The following is an 18,974-nucleotide window of genomic DNA, read 5'->3' on the forward strand; positions in this document are numbered from 1 at the left end:
TGATGAGCAAACTTAAACTGGGATGAAAATGTTACAGTTCTATGGTTTACACACATACTGTATGTAGTTTACAATCATTAAATTATGTTTCATATCAACTTTTTCCACTACCTGTCAGTTCTCTTGAGAATCATTTTCATATATGAATAAATAAATCAAGGGGTATACTGCCAGAAAAAAGGCTCAGACACCCACAACAAAAATATTAAAACCTATATTTTCCTGGATAAGGAAGCCTTACATGGTAACCAAGACATGAGAAAAAAAATTAGATAATGGATAATATTTTTTTTATGTATTTTACAGCTGATTTAAAAATAATAGTAATGACTTGGATTTATATAGCGCTTTATTTGAAAGCGCATACACAGAAATCAATATTCATTCACACCAGTCACTCACATCAGTCACATTAGTGGTGGCAAGCTACACTGTAGCTACAGATACCCTGAGGCAGACTGACATTTCACGCCTATGGCCACAACTAAGGCTGAACGATTAATTGCATATGCGATATTATCGCGATATCATAAAATGTGATTTTTTTTTTTATTTGCAAAGGCTGCAATTTTCTTTTCATGTCCTGTTTTATACTGTCCTGTTAAGTTCAGAGTGTGTTTAAGAAGTTCAGTCCACATGTTTACATGTTTCATGAAACGTGAAGTTAGTTAGATATGTTGAGAGGTAAAGCCACAGATTTGTTTGCTTTATTGTTGTAATCTGTGCTTTAAAATTTACATTTTATATTTATTTAAAGTTTAAATAAATCTGAAATTGTTTATTATGAAACAAATTGATTTATTGCTTGTGTTCATTGAAAAATACTTGACAAGAGGCCCTTGAGAAAATAATTGCATATTAAATCGCAATCGCAATGTTGAGGAAAAAAAATCGCAATTAGACTATTTTACAAAATCGTTCAGCCCTAGCCACAACCAACATTCATGCACAATTCATACCCATTTATACTAGGCAATGTGGGTAAGGTGCCTTGCCCAAGGACACAACAACAATGACTCGAATAGAGCGGGATTCGAACCCCGAACCCTTCGGTTATTGGACGACCCACTCTACCACTGAGCCAATGTGGTTATTTAGTAATCAAGAATATAATTGTAATTGACTTTCAGGGGAAAAATAATAATTGAAATTTTGATTGTATTTAAATTCAATCATAATTGAGTTGTAATTGAACATGGATAATTGAAGACGTAAATGTAATCAAAAAATGTAATTGACACCAACCCTGATGGTTTGTCTCCATCTCACGTTCCTGTATATTTTTCTTCTGTGCCTCCCAGTCTGTGAGGAATCCGTTCCCTGTGGTTTAGTGGGAGCGTTGGAATGACGTCTGTCTTTGCTGGTAGGAAACCAATCATTCTCCTCTGTGACATGTCCTGATGGAGTGACTCTCACACTATATAGAGCTGCTGCTCCTTTCATTGTTTGCTGAACTTTGTTTGTTTTACTCCAACCTTTTTAAAGACTCATTAAGGCTCTTTTTACAACCTTTCAGACTTCTTCCTGCTCTTTTAGAAGTCCTAGAACACATTTCCATTCTTTAAAATCCATCCTGCTCTTTCTTTGCTCCATATGGAAAAGGTTTAAGCTGGAAAAAGTGACTTGGAGCACTTGGAATTTAGATTTTAATCAAAAACAGATTAAAACAGATTAAAAAACATGTCATAAAAGACTATTTTGTCAAACTTTAAAGCTCTGAACAAATGTGTAACACATTGACTCTGGGCACTCACAAGTAGAGCATTATTTTCTCAAAGTACCAAGCTGAGGAAGAGTGATAGGATCTAACATGTTTATTGTCATCAGCCTTGTGAATAATATAATATTAATTAATTGTTGTAATGTTGAAAATATCAGGAACATAAGTTTGTAAAACTGAATGAAAAATGGGGGTGGGAGGTAATAAGTGCTACTTCATCCCACTCCCTTTTGAGCAGTGTATTTATTTGTTATCTGCAACTGTGTTTCTCAAGTGGGGGTACATGTACCCCTAGGGGTACGCAATGACACTGCAGGGGGTACTTCAGAGAGACAGAATGTGGAAAATTAACAAATAAAGTGTCAGTTTTGGTCCCACACCCAATGTGAGATGACTGAAAATGATAAACACTATAGAATTAAATCAGTGATTTTCAACCTTGGGGTCAGGACCCCATGTGGGGTCACCTGGAGTTTAAATGGGGTCACCTGAAATTTCTGAAAAACTTTAAATCGGTTTTTGAATTTTCTTATTAAAACAGCACACAATACACAAGTGTATTTCTATAATTTAAATTCAAGCTAAAATACAGTAAAGGAATATATATATATATGAGTTCAAACATGATCAAAAACTAATTCTAGAAAAAAATGTATCTTTGGGGTCACCAGAAATTCTTGATATCAAAATGAGTTCACGATACAAAGAAGTTTCTTTCCATTTATTTACAAAATTATATTCTTTAAAATGTGTGTTATCACTCATTTATTCCATCATTATGATATACAGTTGGTTTTAAAAGGTTTTCTAAGCAAAAGCTTTTATTGGGACAAAAGTGGATACTTGGATTCAAAAATAAGAGAAAAGAGGGTACTTGAGCCAAAAAAGTTTGAGAACCACTGATTTACAATATTTATATTAATACATATTATGTCATTAGCCATGTAGGCTACAAATGGGGAAATGTATGTACACATACTACTAAAGCTTTTTCTGTTTCTATTAAATTGAAATAAATGATAAATAAAAATAATTAGAAGTGAAACTACTTGAATTTCAATATCTTGTATTTTTTTTTTTAAATGGGAATGATTTAATGTTGTCGTCTTGGTGATTGTAGCCACAAATCTTTGCCATATTTACAAAATAAAGCACACTCCCGCCTCACCTTTCCTGTTTGTGCTGCCGAGTCCCGCAGCAGTGTCTAATTACGTTTGTTCTTCGTGATTGTGCCGCTCCGCCCTGTAATCTGCCCAAGGTCGAGGAAGGTCACAGTCAATGGAGCAGAATGTGACTTAGTGCACAGTGTGTGGTTGGTCGGTGAGCACACGGTCATCCAGCTTTTATTTCAGGTCGTTTTAAATAGTCTCCTGACACTTTCTGAGATGACATTGTTTACACAGGACTAACCTGGCTGTGGTTGTGTGCTTTGGTTTGGAGACATGCTTTCATTTTAGATCTTTTTCAGAAGCATTTTGGAGTAATAGTAGGCTGTAAATCTGACTAAGGATTATATTTTCAAATTCTTGTGTATTTTGTAAAGTCTAGGGTTGCAAATGGGCAAGCGGAAAATTCCAAGTACATTTCCACAGGAACTTAATATCTGGAATTTTGGGAATATTCAACAAAAGGAACTTTGCATGGAGATTATTTATTGGAATTAACTGGAAATGGAGAGTAGCTTTTAAATAAATGATGCTAATATTTTAGACCAGAGGTTCTCAACTGGTCTCACCCTGGGACCCACATTTTGCCACGGTTGTTAAATCACGACCCCCTTTTTTTTTTTTTTATTCCAATTCAAACAACCAAATGCAATTTTGCAAAACTAGCTGTTGAAAACACATACAATAGGGAAAAAAAAGTATTTACACAGCCACCAATTGTGCAAGTTCTCCCAGTTAAAAAGGTGAGAGGCCTGTAATTTTCATCATAGGTATACCTCAACTATGAGAGACAAAATGAGAAAAAAAATCCAGAAAATCACATTGTAGGATTTTTAATGAATTTATTTGCAAATTATGGTGGAAAATAAGTATTTGGTCAATACCAAAAGTTAATCTCAATACTTTGTAATGTACCCTTTGTTGGCAATGACAGAGGTCAAACGTTTTCGGTAAGTCTTCACACACTGTTGATGGTATTTTGGCCCATTCCTCCATGCAGATCTCCTCTAGAGCAGTGATGTTTTGGGGCTGTCGCTGGAGAACACGGACTTTCAACTCCCTCCAAAGATTTTCTATGGGGTTGAGATCTGGAGACTGGCTAGGCCACTTCAGGACCTTGAAATGCTTCTTACGAAGCCACTTCTTTGTTGCCCGGGCAGTGTGTTTGGGATCATTGTCGTGCTGAAAGACCCAGCCACATTTCATCTTCAATGCCCTTGCTGATGGAAGGAGGTTTTCACTCATAATCTCACGATACATGGCCCCATCCATTCTATCCTTTACATGAATCAGTCGTCCTGGTCTCTTTGCAAAGAAACAGCCCCAAAGCATGATGTTACCACCCCCATGCTTTACAGTAGGTATGGTGTTCTTTGGATCCAACTCAGCATTTTACCAAAAAGTTCTATTTTGGTTTTATCTGACCATATGACATTCACCCATTCCTCTTTTGGATCATCCAAATGCTCTCTAGCAAACTTCAGACAGGTCCGGACATGTTCTGGCTTAAGCAGGGGGACCTGTCTGGCACTGCAAGATTTGAGTCCCTGGCGGCGTAGTGCGTTACTGATGGTAGCCTTTGTTACTTTAGTCCCAGCTCTCTGCAGGTCATTCACCAGGTCCCCCTGTGGTTCTGGGATTTTTGCTCACCGTTTTGATCATTTTGACTCCACGGGGAGAGATCTTGCGTGGAGCTCCAGATGGAGGGAGATTATCAGTGGTCTTGTACGTCTTCCATTTTCTAATAATTGCTCCCACAGTTGATTTCTTCACACCAAGCTGCTTACCTATTGTAGATTCAGTCTTCCCAGCCTGGTGCACGTCTACTATTTTGTTTCTGGTGTCCTTTGACAGCTCTTTGGTCTTGGCCATAGTGGAGTTTGGAGTGTGACTGTTGTGAGATTATGGACAGGTGTCTTTTATACTGATAACGAGATCAAACAGGTTCCATTAATACAGGTAATGAGTGGAGGACAGAGGAGCCTCTTAAAGAAGAAGTTACAGGTTTGTGAGAGCCAGAAATCTTGCTTGTTTGTAGGTGATCAAATACTTATTTAACCAAGGGATTTACCAATTAATTAATTAAAGTTAAAGTTCATTAGTTGTTAATTAAACTAAAGTTCATTAGTTGTAAGTTATAATCACTAAAATTAAAATAAATAAACATTTGAAATGTATCAGTCTGTGTAATGAATGAATATAATATACAAGTTTCACTTTTTGAATGGAATTACTGAAATAAACTTTTTCATGATATTTTAATTTTATGACTAGCACCTGTATATATTAGCTGTGATGTGCATCACTGTTAACATAAAGATGCTCAACATCTTTATCACCACATGAGCCTTTTACCCTTTGATTAAAACCTTGCACCTATTTGGGGGATGGAGGAGTGTTGGTGGAGAGTCTTATTTGTGCAGCTGATTGTCCATGTGGAGAAGGAAACTTTAACATATTATTCAAAAAGAAGACAAAAATAACTTGCTGAGTTTATTATGGGCCCCTGAACTAAAATGAGTTTGACACCCTTTTTCAAACAGACTCTTATTTTGACATTCTCACAGAAAATTAAACCTTTTTCCCCCAGCTGCTTTTATATTTTCATCATCATCGCTGTTTTTTCCTCAACCTTCAACAAAAGATTTGCCACTTGTAAAGCGGTGACCTCACAGGATTTCATTGTGATTGACTGTCTGGCTTTTTTTGCAGCTGTGTGAAGATGTGGATTTTCATCTTTTTTTTTTTTCCACAGGAAACGGAGCGAGAGAGCCACAGCGAGCGTGTCAGATCTCAGATCCAGGAGTTACGTACTCAGCAGACACAACAAAGCCAAGAGCGCCAGAGATTAGGTAAGAAACACCAGTGGGCAGCCCTTTGATTGTTCACAAGGCTGCACTTTATTTACTGCTTTAACCATTGCCATCGCATAGGGCTGGGCAACATGGATCAAAACACGTTTCGATATTTTTTTCTCAAAATGGCAATATAAGATATAAATGTCAATATTTTTAACTCAGTCTTACCAGAAAGTACATTTTGGGTTAAATTTGAGGATCAAAATGCCACACAGGCACATTTATTAACAAACGACACCAAAGGCGGAGCAAAGGCCTTATTGTTTCTACTTGATGCTGTTTCGGGGCTCGTTAGCACCACCTCGTCGTTCTTTTTGTTTGAACCGGGGTTGGGAATGGTATCAATTATAATTGTAATGGTGGAATTGATCATTAATTACAATTATGGCGTAGTTATGATTGTAACTATAATTGAAAAAATGTAATTGTAATTGAGTTCAGATAATTGACTTTGTAATTGTAATTGGCATGGAAATTCTATAAAAACTACAATTTAATTAAAACACAAAACTGGAGAACAATGTTAGAGTTCTATGGCGTTCACATACTGTATGTCGTTAACAATTATTAAAATATGTTTCATGTTCAAGTTTTCTCACTACTTTTCAGTTCTCTTAAGTATCTTTTTATGTTTTTGAAATCTACTTTTTCTTAATTTTTGGCCAAACCACACCGTCTTTAAAAGTGATTTTCTCCTCCTAGACTCAGTGTTCATATTTCCTCTTTAAATTTTGGATTTATGTTCTTGACATGGTTTTATCACATTTCCAGGCCTAGTCCAGCTGGTGCCAAATTTGCATCAATTTGAAAACTGCCGATTTTGGAATAACAGCTGAAACGGCACAATATGTGCCACTTTGGGCTTTTTCTTCAATATGGGACAGCATGTGTGAGTGAGTTCTATAGTTAGGACGCACTCGGAAATCCATCTAACTATACTTTTCATGTTATTCTGAGAGTTAGCGAAAGCAGTGACTCCTGTAAACGAGTATTGTAATGTAATTTAATATATTGTTATAGGCAATATTGTAATTTTCTGTATTGCCAAAAAAGAACTCTCTATATATCTTGATTCACGATATAGTGCCCTATCCTACGGTCACACTCACACCCTGACGCTTATGTCAGATTTAGTCGTGTCATATGTTCTCAATCACTGGCACACAGACGCCTGTATACACAGTAAACAGTCACGTAAAGGTTCCACTTTGGTTGCACGAAACACAACAATGCACACTTCTGTGCGTGTGTTTGTGACTCCACAGTGCACACATTACCCCATGATGCCTTTTCCTTTTTCAGTGGCTGTGAAAATAGTTCCCCAAAGGATTCGTTCTCTGGAGGCGTCGGTCAGGAGGTCGTATTAGTCCAAGCTCTTTAAGCTCCTTCATCTAACTTTATTACCTGTTTGGAGTCATTCCAAGCTAAAGGCTCCATGACGTTGACTTCTTTAGTGTGAAGTAATTTCATTAACCTCTCTGTTAGTTCAACCATTGATAACGTTCAATGAATGAACGCCTTCAGGGGTAAATGAAAGTACGTTGTTCTCATGGGGGCTCGCACACACAGTTAGCATTCAGTAGCTCGTAAAACAACAAGAAGTACCGGTATTTGTTGAAGATCAGAGGTGAACGTAATGGATTACAAGTACTCACATTACTGTAATTAAGTTGCTTTTATGGGTACTTGTACTTTTTTGAGGATATTTCTAAATCAGTCATTTTACTTGTACTTAAGTGCGATTCAAATTAAGTAAAATAATTTGTTACATTTCAACAATCAAATGCATGCATCACATCATAGCTGATTAAACGTAAATTAGCTATACTTAGAGCCTGATCATTTTTATTTTTTATTTTGAATACAATTCACTGGTGGTATTTAAAAACAAAAATAAAAATTTACATTTTAATAAACCTTTGATTTTATACAGATGCCTTTGTGGAAAAAAAAAGATAAAATTAATTTATTTTAATTAAATTTCAATTAATTTAAATGCATTCATTAAATTTAAAGTTTAGTTCATTTAAATATATTTATTTAAAGTAAATTTATTTAAATAAATTTATTAAAAAATAATTTATTTGATCAAATAAAAAAGATTTTGTCTCATCTTTTTTACAATATGTTTACTGTATACAGGTAACCATGGCAAGATTCATTACCAGAAATAAACGTTGAGGGTGAAAGTAACTACCGATAGTAACTTTTATATTGAGTACTATGTACTAGTACTGCTTGCTTTTACTTGTACTTGAGTACAATTTCAATCAACAGTATTTCTACATAGTAGAAGATATCAGTACTCTTTACACCTCTGGTAAATACCAGTAAGTATTGGTACGATCCCATTCATGGTTTGGTCTATTTTCAGCCTTTACAGTGGAAAAAGCCCAAAGTGGCACATATTGTGCCGTTTCAGCTGTTATTCCAAAATCGGCAGTTTTCAAATTGATGCAAATTTGGCACCAGCTGTAAATGTAACAATGATTAAATGGAGAATATTTTTAAGCTTTTATTTACAGTAATAGTGCGTTCTGTGTGGCCTGGTCGACTCCTGGTCTGTTCTGGCTTCACCTCCTTCCCATTGACCAAGTAGGGTTGTTGTTGGGTTTATTGGGAGAAACCCAGGAACCACACCTCTGCTAAATAAAGCCAATACCAGAACACAACCGAGGCACGCTGTACGTGGTGGTGAAAGTTCCCACTGTCCCACGGATTTATCACAGCCTTACAATTTAGGCCAGGGTGAAACATGGATCACCTAAAAAAAGGACCACCAATGAAAAGCCAAGGTTAAAAGGTGCCTTTAAAGGCGGTGGGGTAAACTGAGCACTGCCTGGCTGACCTTGTGGTTCCCGTAGGAGGTTTTTGTTTTCAACAAAGTAAAATGAGGAGAAAGTAATGTATTCATTTTGAGGGTCCAAGAACAGAGCCCTCACAGCTACTTTTAAACCATAATAACTTGACTTAAGTTTTACTGCAATGGATTTCAAATGGCACCAACAACTCAACTATTAAAATAATCTGCATTTCTACATTATTTTTAATATTTTGGTCGAGTTCTATGTTAACGATTCCAATTATGTCTTAATTCTGAAGCTCAAACGCTGTTTTAGGTTTATGCTATACCTTGCTAATGGTTTTCCATCTTTCAGAAGTCGTGTATACTTGTGTCATACAGCGACACAATGTCTTACAGCCGTTTTACCATGTATTTTCCTTTTTTTTCTGCACAAAACCTGAAGTCTTTCATCACTTCGTATTGTCTAAAGCAGTGTTTCTCAAATGGGGGTACGAGTACCCCTAGGTGTGCGCAAAGGCACTACAGGGGGTACTTGAGAGAGAGGAAAATTAACAAATGAAAGCATTAAAAATATGGGGTTTATGTTTATTTTTAGTTAAAAATTATAATGTAATAAGGATGAACAGAAACTCACAAAATGACAACAAAAACACAAAAATAAGAGAAAAATATGTTGAATAATAAAAATAACAGACAAACAACAGCAAAATACACCAAAGGACACTAAAAACACACAAAATGATGATAGAAATGATCTTGATTAGAACATGTGGTCAGTCTTGGTTCCACATCCTGCAGGAATGATTGTAAATGATAAAAACTGTAGAAATAAATCTATTCAGGAAGCACTAAATACTGTTTCATTCCACGTATTTACAAAATGAGATTCTTTAAAATGTGTGTCATCACTCGTTCATTCCATCATTAATGCTCTATAGTTGTTTTTTCCCAGAATTCTGAGCCAAATGTAGTAGTTGGATAAAGGGGGTACTTGGATTCAAAAGTTAGAGAAAGGGGGTACTTGAGCCAAAAAAGTTTGAGAACCACTGTTCTAAAAGCATCTGGAGCTGACCATTTCTAAGCGAAAGCAGAAAATCACTAACAGTAAAACCATTATTCTTCTGACAACAATGACGTGAGGAATTTAAGGGTTTTGTGCAGATTTTTGGTTTAGATTCAAACTAAAATGAAAGGTCTGAATTGACAGTCTGAATCAGACACGGATAGTTGGCAGACTGGGGGCCACATGCGGCCCTTGGTTTAATATTGTGCGCCCTCGAAAGAAAACGCACAAAATGACTCCAAAAACACACCAAAATGACAGAAAAATACACAAGATCACCACAAAAGTACATGAAAGTAACAGAAAAATATACAAGACGTCAACAAAAATAAAGAAATGACAACAAACTCACACGAAATAAGAGAAAGAATATACTAAATGACAACTATAGCACAAAAGACTACATAATGCACAAAATAAAAACTATATATATATATATATATACTGTATATGTTTTGCAAAGTGTCCTAACTTGAAATAAATTCATTATTACTAAATAATACCACACATTAACGGCAAAAATTTACAAAATGATAATCAACACACAAAATAGGAGAGAAACACACAAAATGACACTTAAAACACACAAAAGGGAAACAAAATGTACCATATTAAATTTAGTAAATTCTCATAATGTGGCCCTTGGATCAGGAGATCACATCAAATCTCTGCTTTATATGAAGATATATGAAAGTCATTTTTAGTGTAGTGAATGTATCATGAGTAGAAATGTGGTAATATTCCTCCTCTAGTCCACTGCCCAGTTGAGTTTTCCTTATGCTGTACAATTTAATGGTCCCTCTGATGATTTCACTAATCCTCTGATTTTTCCGATGACGCCACAGTTACGGTGGGTTTGTGGTTTCATGATGCAAAATCTTTGGAAATAATTCCAACCAGTGTCAGCTCAACCATACCCCATATATGGGTAAAAATGTAATCTATAGGGGGGAATAAAGGGCATCCATGAAGTCAGCAAAATGATGGTCCATTATTCTATGAATCTGTGATAACCACATTTGTTTATTTATCTGAATAATATCCACTGTTATCCAGGAAGTTTATTATTATCTGCACCATAGCATATAGTCATCTTAAAGATGTAAATCCTTGTTTTAATCAGAAATAAAATGGGTTAAAATGGACCAAAAATAGTGGAGAAGGTGGAGAAATGGCATTTTAAAAACCACAGAAATTGGTTAATAGTTTCAAATTAGAGTGGGCAAAAAGTTGTAAAAAGGGTTCAAAGTGTCAGTATTGGAACATTTAGTTTAAACTGGCAAATACTGGTCATGACAAATTGTGAATGTGGTTAAATTGACAAAAATAAGCATGAAATATGGTGAAAAGAGGTTAACAGTGACAATAATGGGTCAGAATATGAAACATTAGGTTGGAAAACTGGTGGAAAGGGTTTTTAAGTGTCGAAAATGTCTTAAGAGTGGAAAAATGTGTACAAAAAGTGTTGAAATGTGATGGAGAAGTGGCAGAAATGTGAGTAATGTAGCAAAAATACATTAAAAGGAGCAAAAATATGGCAAGAAAAAGTGATGAAAATAGGTTAAAATATGGCAAGTTTGGTGTAGTTGCAGAAAAAGGGTAAAAATAAGCAAAAGTGGGCTCAAATTGTTATTATATAAGATATTCTTAGTTTCTTGAAGGCATATGGTGACCCCCTCCCAGTGTTTCATGAACCCAAATGGGGTCCCATCCCCAAGGTTGAGAACAACTGTGCTGTAGACCCTTGCTGTTCAGCATTAAGCGCATACAGAATTGGAATATTTAAAAAGTGTTTAAAAATAATGTTAAAAAAACCCCAGTGGTGTTTGTTTGAAGCAGCTTTTACTTTGATGAGCGTGATCTTGTTTAAAGCTGGTCTGCCAGTCTTAAAGCAAAGAGTCATAATGAACCCTTGTTAACCCCTGATTCTGAGCTGCTGAGGCAACGTTGAAAAACTTGCATGGACCGGTTCGCACTGAGGACAAACACGGGCTCTCCCTGGGTCACTGCTTCACTTTATAGGCTGAACAATGACAAATCTGTGCGGTTCTTTGTTCTCCACTCACCAAACTGGCAACAGACTCTGGCTTTTCCAGCTATTTTCAAGCTGAAACGAGTCTCTCATTATGCAGCAGCAGAGGGGATTTTCCCCGAAAAACGGACGCACAACACAAAAGGTAACGATGGCTTCCAAAGGCAAAGACCAAAAAAGAAAGGGTTAGTGAAGAAGCTGTATGTTTTGGCTGCCCCTTCACTCGTATAGTTGTCCAGTAATTGAGTTTAGGTTGAGTGGATGATTGAATAAGATCCTAATGTGCAATGAAGCATCCAGTGCAATATGTGAGCAGCTTTTTGTCCACTTCGTTTGCTGTTTACGCATTTTCTATTCAGACCAGGTTGCATAATTACACAACCTTTTTAATCACCGTCTGATGTGAATTTATTTATGGCATCATCAAGTACAATCTGTGAACGTCGTCCTTAGTTTCTTGCAGGGGTTACGCATCAAAGACGATTAAAATAATTGAATTCTTTAATTAATGTTGCACATGATCCTGCTCCATGATTTCTAGGTCTATATCAGGAGTTTCAAACTCATTTTAGTTCAGGGGCCACATACGAACTAGTTTGATCTTAAATAAGCCGCAAACTTTAGGCGGGAAAACGAGCAATTTTAACATTCACGTCCCAATATATATATATAAAATATGAAAATGACTCAAAATACACAAAACGAAATATTTATACAAAAATTACACAAAAGACAACACAGAAAAATACACCAAACGACAACAAAAACATGAAAATGACTCAGAATACACTGAACTAAATACTTATAATCCCACATGAATGCATACTTCCGACGGGCACTGTACATTACAGAAAAAAACACCAAACGAAAAAAATATAAAAATGAGTTAAAAATGTGCATGTCTCATAGAATTAAACCAGGGAAATTGCCCACACTATTTTACTTTGCACCTGCAAATATACCCCTTTATAATGCTACAGAGTATGTTATTATTATGCCCATAATTGACAACTCTTCTTAAGCTCTCACTATATGAATACATACTTCCGACGGGCACTGTACTTGACTAAAAAAAACATACTTTTACAGAAAAATACACAAAATTACTCCTGAATCACTGCAATAGCAACAAAAACAATAATTATACAAAAATACACATGACTCCAAAAAACATACATTACAGAATTATACAAAAATACACGTGACTCCAAAAAAACATACATTACAAAAAAATGGAAATAAAAAAAACAGCAAACATTTATGCACAAAAAGACTACAGAAAGATACGCATGACTCCAAAAAACTCACATTACAGAAAAATACACCATACAAAAAAATGTAAAAGTGATGAAGTCATGCACATGTCCCATAGAATTAAACCAGGAAAATTGCACCCACATTTTGCACCCGCAAATATACCCCTTTTGCTCCACACATGAATGCATACTTCCGAGGGGCACTGTACTAGTTTTTTTTTAATTTGGGGAAATTATGTGAAATAATTTCAGGAAAATTGAGTTCTTTGAACAAAAAGCATGGGGAAATTGCAATCCTCCAAATATTGTGAAGTTTAATTAAATATGTGTATTTAGAAGGGCTGAGCTATCTATAACTGAATTATGTGGTAATTTACACAATAATTTATGTTTCTTCTGTCTTTCTAACTCTGACTTTCTCCTGCGGGCCAAACTGGATAGTCTAAAAGGCCAGATTTGGCCCCCGTGCCTTGAGTTTGACACATGTGGTACGCAATGGCACTACAGGGGGTACTTGAGAGAGAGGAAAATTATCAAATAAAGTGTCAGTCTTGGTCCCACACCAGGCGTGAGGTGACTGGAAATGATAAAAACTATAGAAATAAATCTATTCAGGAGCCACTAAATCTGTGTTTTTCAACCTTGGGGTCAGGACTCCATGTGGGGTCGCCTGGAGTTTAAATGAGGTCGCCTGAAATTTCTGCAAAATTTAAATAGATTTTTAAAATTTTGTAAAGTTAAAACAACACACAATCTTAAACAACTGTATTACTATAATTTCACTTTGTGAAATATAAATCTATTTCAGCTAAAATACAGTTAAAAAAAATCAAAATGGGGTCACGATCCAAAAAAGGTTGGGAACCACTGCACTAAATACTGTTTCTTTCTACTAATTTACTACATGAGATTCTTTAGAGTGTTATCACTAATTCATTCTATCATTATGATCTATAGTTGTTTACAATTCGTTTTCTAAACAAAATGTTGTAGTTGGAAAAAAGGGGGGGGCTTGGATTCAGAAATAAGAGAAAGTTTTAGAACACTGTGTTAGAGTTTCAGACGGGAGGCTCTTTCCTCTTTGATCCAGTGGGTAAATGAAAGCCATGCATACTCGTAAACTCTATTTGGTTGCAAACGTGCCGCCAAATGTGCTGTGGTAGTAGCACCATGGGGTGTTGAAGGTGGAGGAGGAGGATGTGGGTGCCACTGAGTTATGTGCTGTGGTTTCCTGGGAATGGGCTTGGAAGTCCTCGTCTCTCCTTCACCCCCACTTTCTTTAAGAATCCTTTTAGTTGCTCGCCTCCCACGTGCTTCCTCTTCTCCACTCGTGAGCCTTTCTTCTGCTTTACGCGTATCCACCGACGTAATCTGGCCCATCTCGCTCAGGAACTCAACCATTCAGGAGGAAACGTCTACATCCCCTCATGCCTCCACATGCCTCCTCTCTGATCCTGGTTCATCATTCCTGGCTCGGTTCCTCAGAGACATCAATGCTATATGGAAGATTTCAATTTATCTTACAAGTTCTGAGTTTTTACTCAGAACTTAATGCATAGGCGGAGTTTCAGATTCTTGCCAGGGGGGGCAAAAGAAAAAAAATTATTGAATGTATAGACTGTCCTGAGATTAACACATTTTTGCATTATTGTATATTACACTTACAATAATGCAAAAATGATAAGTAACATAATTTTACATTAATTACATTAATTAATGCATTAATTAACAAAAAAATAATCATTTTCTCAGACAACTGTCTTCAAAAGTACCCTGAACATTTTTTTTTATTATTTTTTCAATATATATTAATTAAATAAGTAAAGAAATGACAAACAAAACAAAACAGAACAAACAAAACAAACCTCAAAAAAAGGGAAGGCAAAAGTTTAAAAGACATAAAAGGCAATTGGGGATCAATAAAAAGGTTAAGTGCCTTTTTGTCACATCTTTTGATGAAATTATGTAATTATATTGTCTACTTAGTCTATTTTCAGAGTAAATTTTATCTGTTTTTTTGCAAGTTTTCCCTAATTTTTTATGTTATTTTTTCATCATCTAAAGCAGGGGTGTCAAACTCATTTTAGTTCAGGGGCCAAATACAGAGTGGTTTGATCTCAAGTGGGCCACTGATTTTATGAAGGAAAATGAGTAATTTCAACATTATTGGGCCCTATTTGCACTTCTGCATATACATAAAATACAAAATATTTAAGAAACCGACAATATCCAAGCAATAAATGATAGATATCGGTCCCAACAGGATCTTCACTTGAAATTTTCTAGCTTTTGTGATTAATTTCTATTAAACTAAGGGAAATATTGTGTAATAATTTCAGGTTCAGTTTGAGTAGTTTTTTTTTATTAAAATGACTGCAAACATATTATATAAGCACCTCGAAAACTGTGAGCCGTGTAAATATTGTTGCTTCATTTATACAATGATTCATGTTTTCTCTGTCATTTTTATTTTCTCCTGTGGGCCGAATTGGATTCTCCAAAGGGCCAGATTTGGCCCCCGGGCCTTGAGTTTGACTCATTTGATCTAAAGTTTGCTCTACAGTTCTCAACTAAAGATTTATTTTGGGTGAGAGTTGTACATAATTGATTATGCTGATTACAAAAATGTGCAGAAACGCGTCATTTTACATCCACCGCCCTGAATACGGGTGAAAATGCATTTTCTCACTCATTCACGCTCTTAAGTGATCACAAGTATCACATTCCGTTTGAAATCTTTGAATCTTCCGTTCCGACACAACCATCACAACAAACACACTCAATTATTTTGTGCAACTTGGAAAGAAATGTCGACATATACAAGCCAGCACAGCTCACCTTTTTAATGTCTCACTGAATCCATATATTCCATCAAAAGTAGTCTCAAAAAATCTTCCTCAGGCATTCAAAAATCCAATGAATCCCAGCATTTAGTCTGCTTTAAAAAAAAAAATTAAATGTAATGTCCTATTTACAAGAAGAAAGCAGCTCCGCCCCCCACTGCCTTGGGTACTGGTCGATATGGATATGTCAGCACAGGTCATACGTACTTTTATTACTTATTTTGTGGTGAATGTTAGAAAAGATTTGATCATGTGATATTAGAACAATAGCAACAGTAGGTATGAGAAAAACTGACACATTTATTATCAACCAGTGGGTTACATCAGTGGCTCGAGGGCCACCTGTTGCCTTAATATAATTTTGTGTGGCCCCCAACATAAACATACAAAATACAGAAAATGGCAGCAAAACTACTCCCAAACTGACTACAAAAACATACAAAAATAACAAAACTATATACAAAATGATAGCCAAAATACACAAAATTAACTGAAAACATATAAAATTGCAGGATGTGAGTCCAAAAAACATACAAGTTATTAGAAGAAATCACAAAAATGATCAAAACCACTACAAAAATGAGAGAGCAAAGTACACATTCACATTTTGAAGAACAGCACAACAGAAGAAGAACCAAGTCGCATGACTCGAGCAGCAAAAAATAACTTGTATTTTTAAAAAGAACAACAAATGAATTCATATATATATTTAAGGGCTGGGTGATTTTGCCTAAAAAAATAAATAAATCTCAGATTTTTTAAAAGAAAAATTTGAATTTCGATTCGATTTTGATTTTTTTTTTTTTTTTTTTCAATGCACTTCAAAATGACTGCAGACATCAGATATATTGTCAAAAGTGCAACTTTATTGCTGTGATTGTTCTCAAGAGTTAAAATGCATAAACAATCCCAAAATAAAAAATAAATGAGGATCTGTCATTCAACAATTTCAAGCTTTAACCCTGGTTTAAGCAAAAGTGCAACAGCAACTTCACAGTAGCTTCAATTTTCTGATTAAGAAATCAGATAACTACATATTTTATAACATATAACATAACAATTAAAAAAATAAACTCTTCCCTTAGCATCTCAGCATAGTCCAAATAAAAAATCAAACATGCCTGTGGCACACATATAGCCTACTCAAAGGGTAAACACATGTACATGAAGAGGGGGGCTGGCTCACATCGAGCTATGATAACCCACAAGGACGGAACGTGAGAAAGTCTGAAAAAAACTGTGGTGGGAAAAAAATGATAAATAAAAAAAAAAAAAAAATTTTTTTCAGAAATTCCAATTTGCAAAATGAAAATAGTTTTTATCTCCAAATTTGATAAATTGATTAAATTGATTTTTTTTGCCCAGCCCTAATAGATATTGTACAGTCACTGTGTTTTATGGCACTTAGATATATATTTAAAAATGTTTGTATATTATGTATTTTTTCTAATGAATTTGTAAAACTGTACCTATACCAGTCAGTAAAACCTTAATGACTTTTTACTTTGCGTATCTTTTGCAACAGGCTCGGACTCAGACATGGTGCTGGTTCTGGATCACCTGGTCAAGGATGAAGGACCAATGCTGATTCAGCATCAGCGAGAAACCGTGACTCCAGAACCTGATCTGGTTCTGTCACACCGTCAACGGTCCGACTCCACAGCATCTGACCGCAGTGGCTCCTCGCTCCTCTCCAGGTCCAATCTAGATTCCCTGGTCTCAGATAAGACTCTGGGCTCACCCTACAGAGCCCGACTCGACTCTGGCGCCTCAGATAAGAGTTCCTCTTATCGTGGACGGCTGGACTCGGGAGCATCTGAGCGTAGCATCAGCTCTCTATCTAACGTCAGACAGATACTGGGCTCGGATGTCTCAGATCCATGTGCCAGACCACGTCTCGGCTCTGGAGCGTCAGACAGATTGTTGTCTAGGAAGCGAACCGACTCTGGGACCTCTGACCAAAGCGAGAGCGTGTTCTCTGAAGAGACGGGCCCGTCAGATGAAGTGGAAGTGGTGACGAGTGGTTCATCCTGCAGCACAGACTCAGAGAATGAGAGCAGAAGCCAAGATCCAGTCAGTATCCAGGCTCAGTTCAACCAGAAGTGTTCTGTGGACCAGCTGTCAGATGAGCCAGATTTATCCTCAACTGGTCCAGTAAACGGACTGCTCAACGGCAGCGCCAAGGAAAACAATGGCGTCCTACATCAAAAGGTAGAGTAGATCAAAGACATGGTCTTGTCCTTTATTAAAGCAGAAATCCAGAGGCTGTAAGCATCATTTCAGTCACATTTTAATAAATAAAAAGAAACTATTTTAGTGTTTAACCTGAGGAATACTGGACATTTTATATCTAAGAAACTCAGATATGGTAAATGGCAGGGCTGGGGTCAATTACATCTCTAAATTACAATTACGTTTTCAATTATCCATGTTTAATTACAGCTCAGTTATGACAACAGTGACCAACTACAATTAATATTATTTTTCTCCTGAAAGTAAATTACTATTACATTCACAATTACAATTAATCACAATTACTAAACCCCATAAAAAGTAACCACCTTCTTGTGTTAGCTTTCTGTTAGCATCTCTTATGATAACGGCTCAGTTTTGACCCATGTCTTAAATCAGCTGTAAAATACACAAAAAAAAATTATATATATATATATATATATATATATATATATATATATATATATATATATATATATATATATATATATATATATATATATACATATATATATACATACACACACACACGCACACACACACACACATCTAACTTTTTTCTCATTTCGTGGTTACCTTGTTAGGCTTCCTAATCCATGAAAATATTGGTATCAATATTTTTGGTGTGGGCGTCAGTATAGCCCTAGATTAAGATTTTTTTAATGGTAAAATTATCCTAATGTGAACCGACAGGTGAACATAATATGTAACATATTTTAATAATTAACTACGTATGCCTATGTGTAAGCCATAGAACCATAACATTGTTTTCTGGTTCTGCATTTAATTACATCATAAGACAGTTTTTCTAAAATGTTCATGACAGTAACAATTACAAAGGAAAACCTGATGTGAAACATATTTTGATAATTGTTAACAATGTATGTGTAAGACATAGAACTAGTGACATAGTTCCCCAGTTTTACATTGAATTAAATACTAAATGACCATTTTTATATAACTTCCATGCCAATTACAATTACAGTCAATTATCTCAA

At 35.7% G+C, this 18,974-nt stretch overlaps 1 protein-coding gene across 8 annotated transcripts in view; it reads left to right on the top strand.

The window, feature by feature from the left end:
• smtnb (smoothelin b) overlaps positions 1 to 18,974 on the top strand; it is a 112,637-nt gene that overhangs the window by 54,754 nt on the left and 38,909 nt on the right. For all 8 annotated transcript variants that reach the window (XM_028457191.1, XM_028457194.1, XM_028457196.1 and 5 more), the window contains 2 exons: positions 5,642 to 5,738; positions 17,270 to 17,955. In XM_028457191.1, coding sequence (XP_028312992.1) covers positions 5,642 to 5,738; positions 17,270 to 17,955 — 783 coding nt within the window. The remainder of the gene's footprint in view (positions 1 to 5,641; positions 5,739 to 17,269; positions 17,956 to 18,974) is intronic.

This window comes from Gouania willdenowi, chromosome 9 (genome assembly GCF_900634775.1).
Source record: "Gouania willdenowi chromosome 9, fGouWil2.1, whole genome shotgun sequence".
NCBI lineage: Eukaryota > Metazoa > Chordata > Actinopteri > Blenniiformes > Gobiesocidae > Gouania > Gouania willdenowi.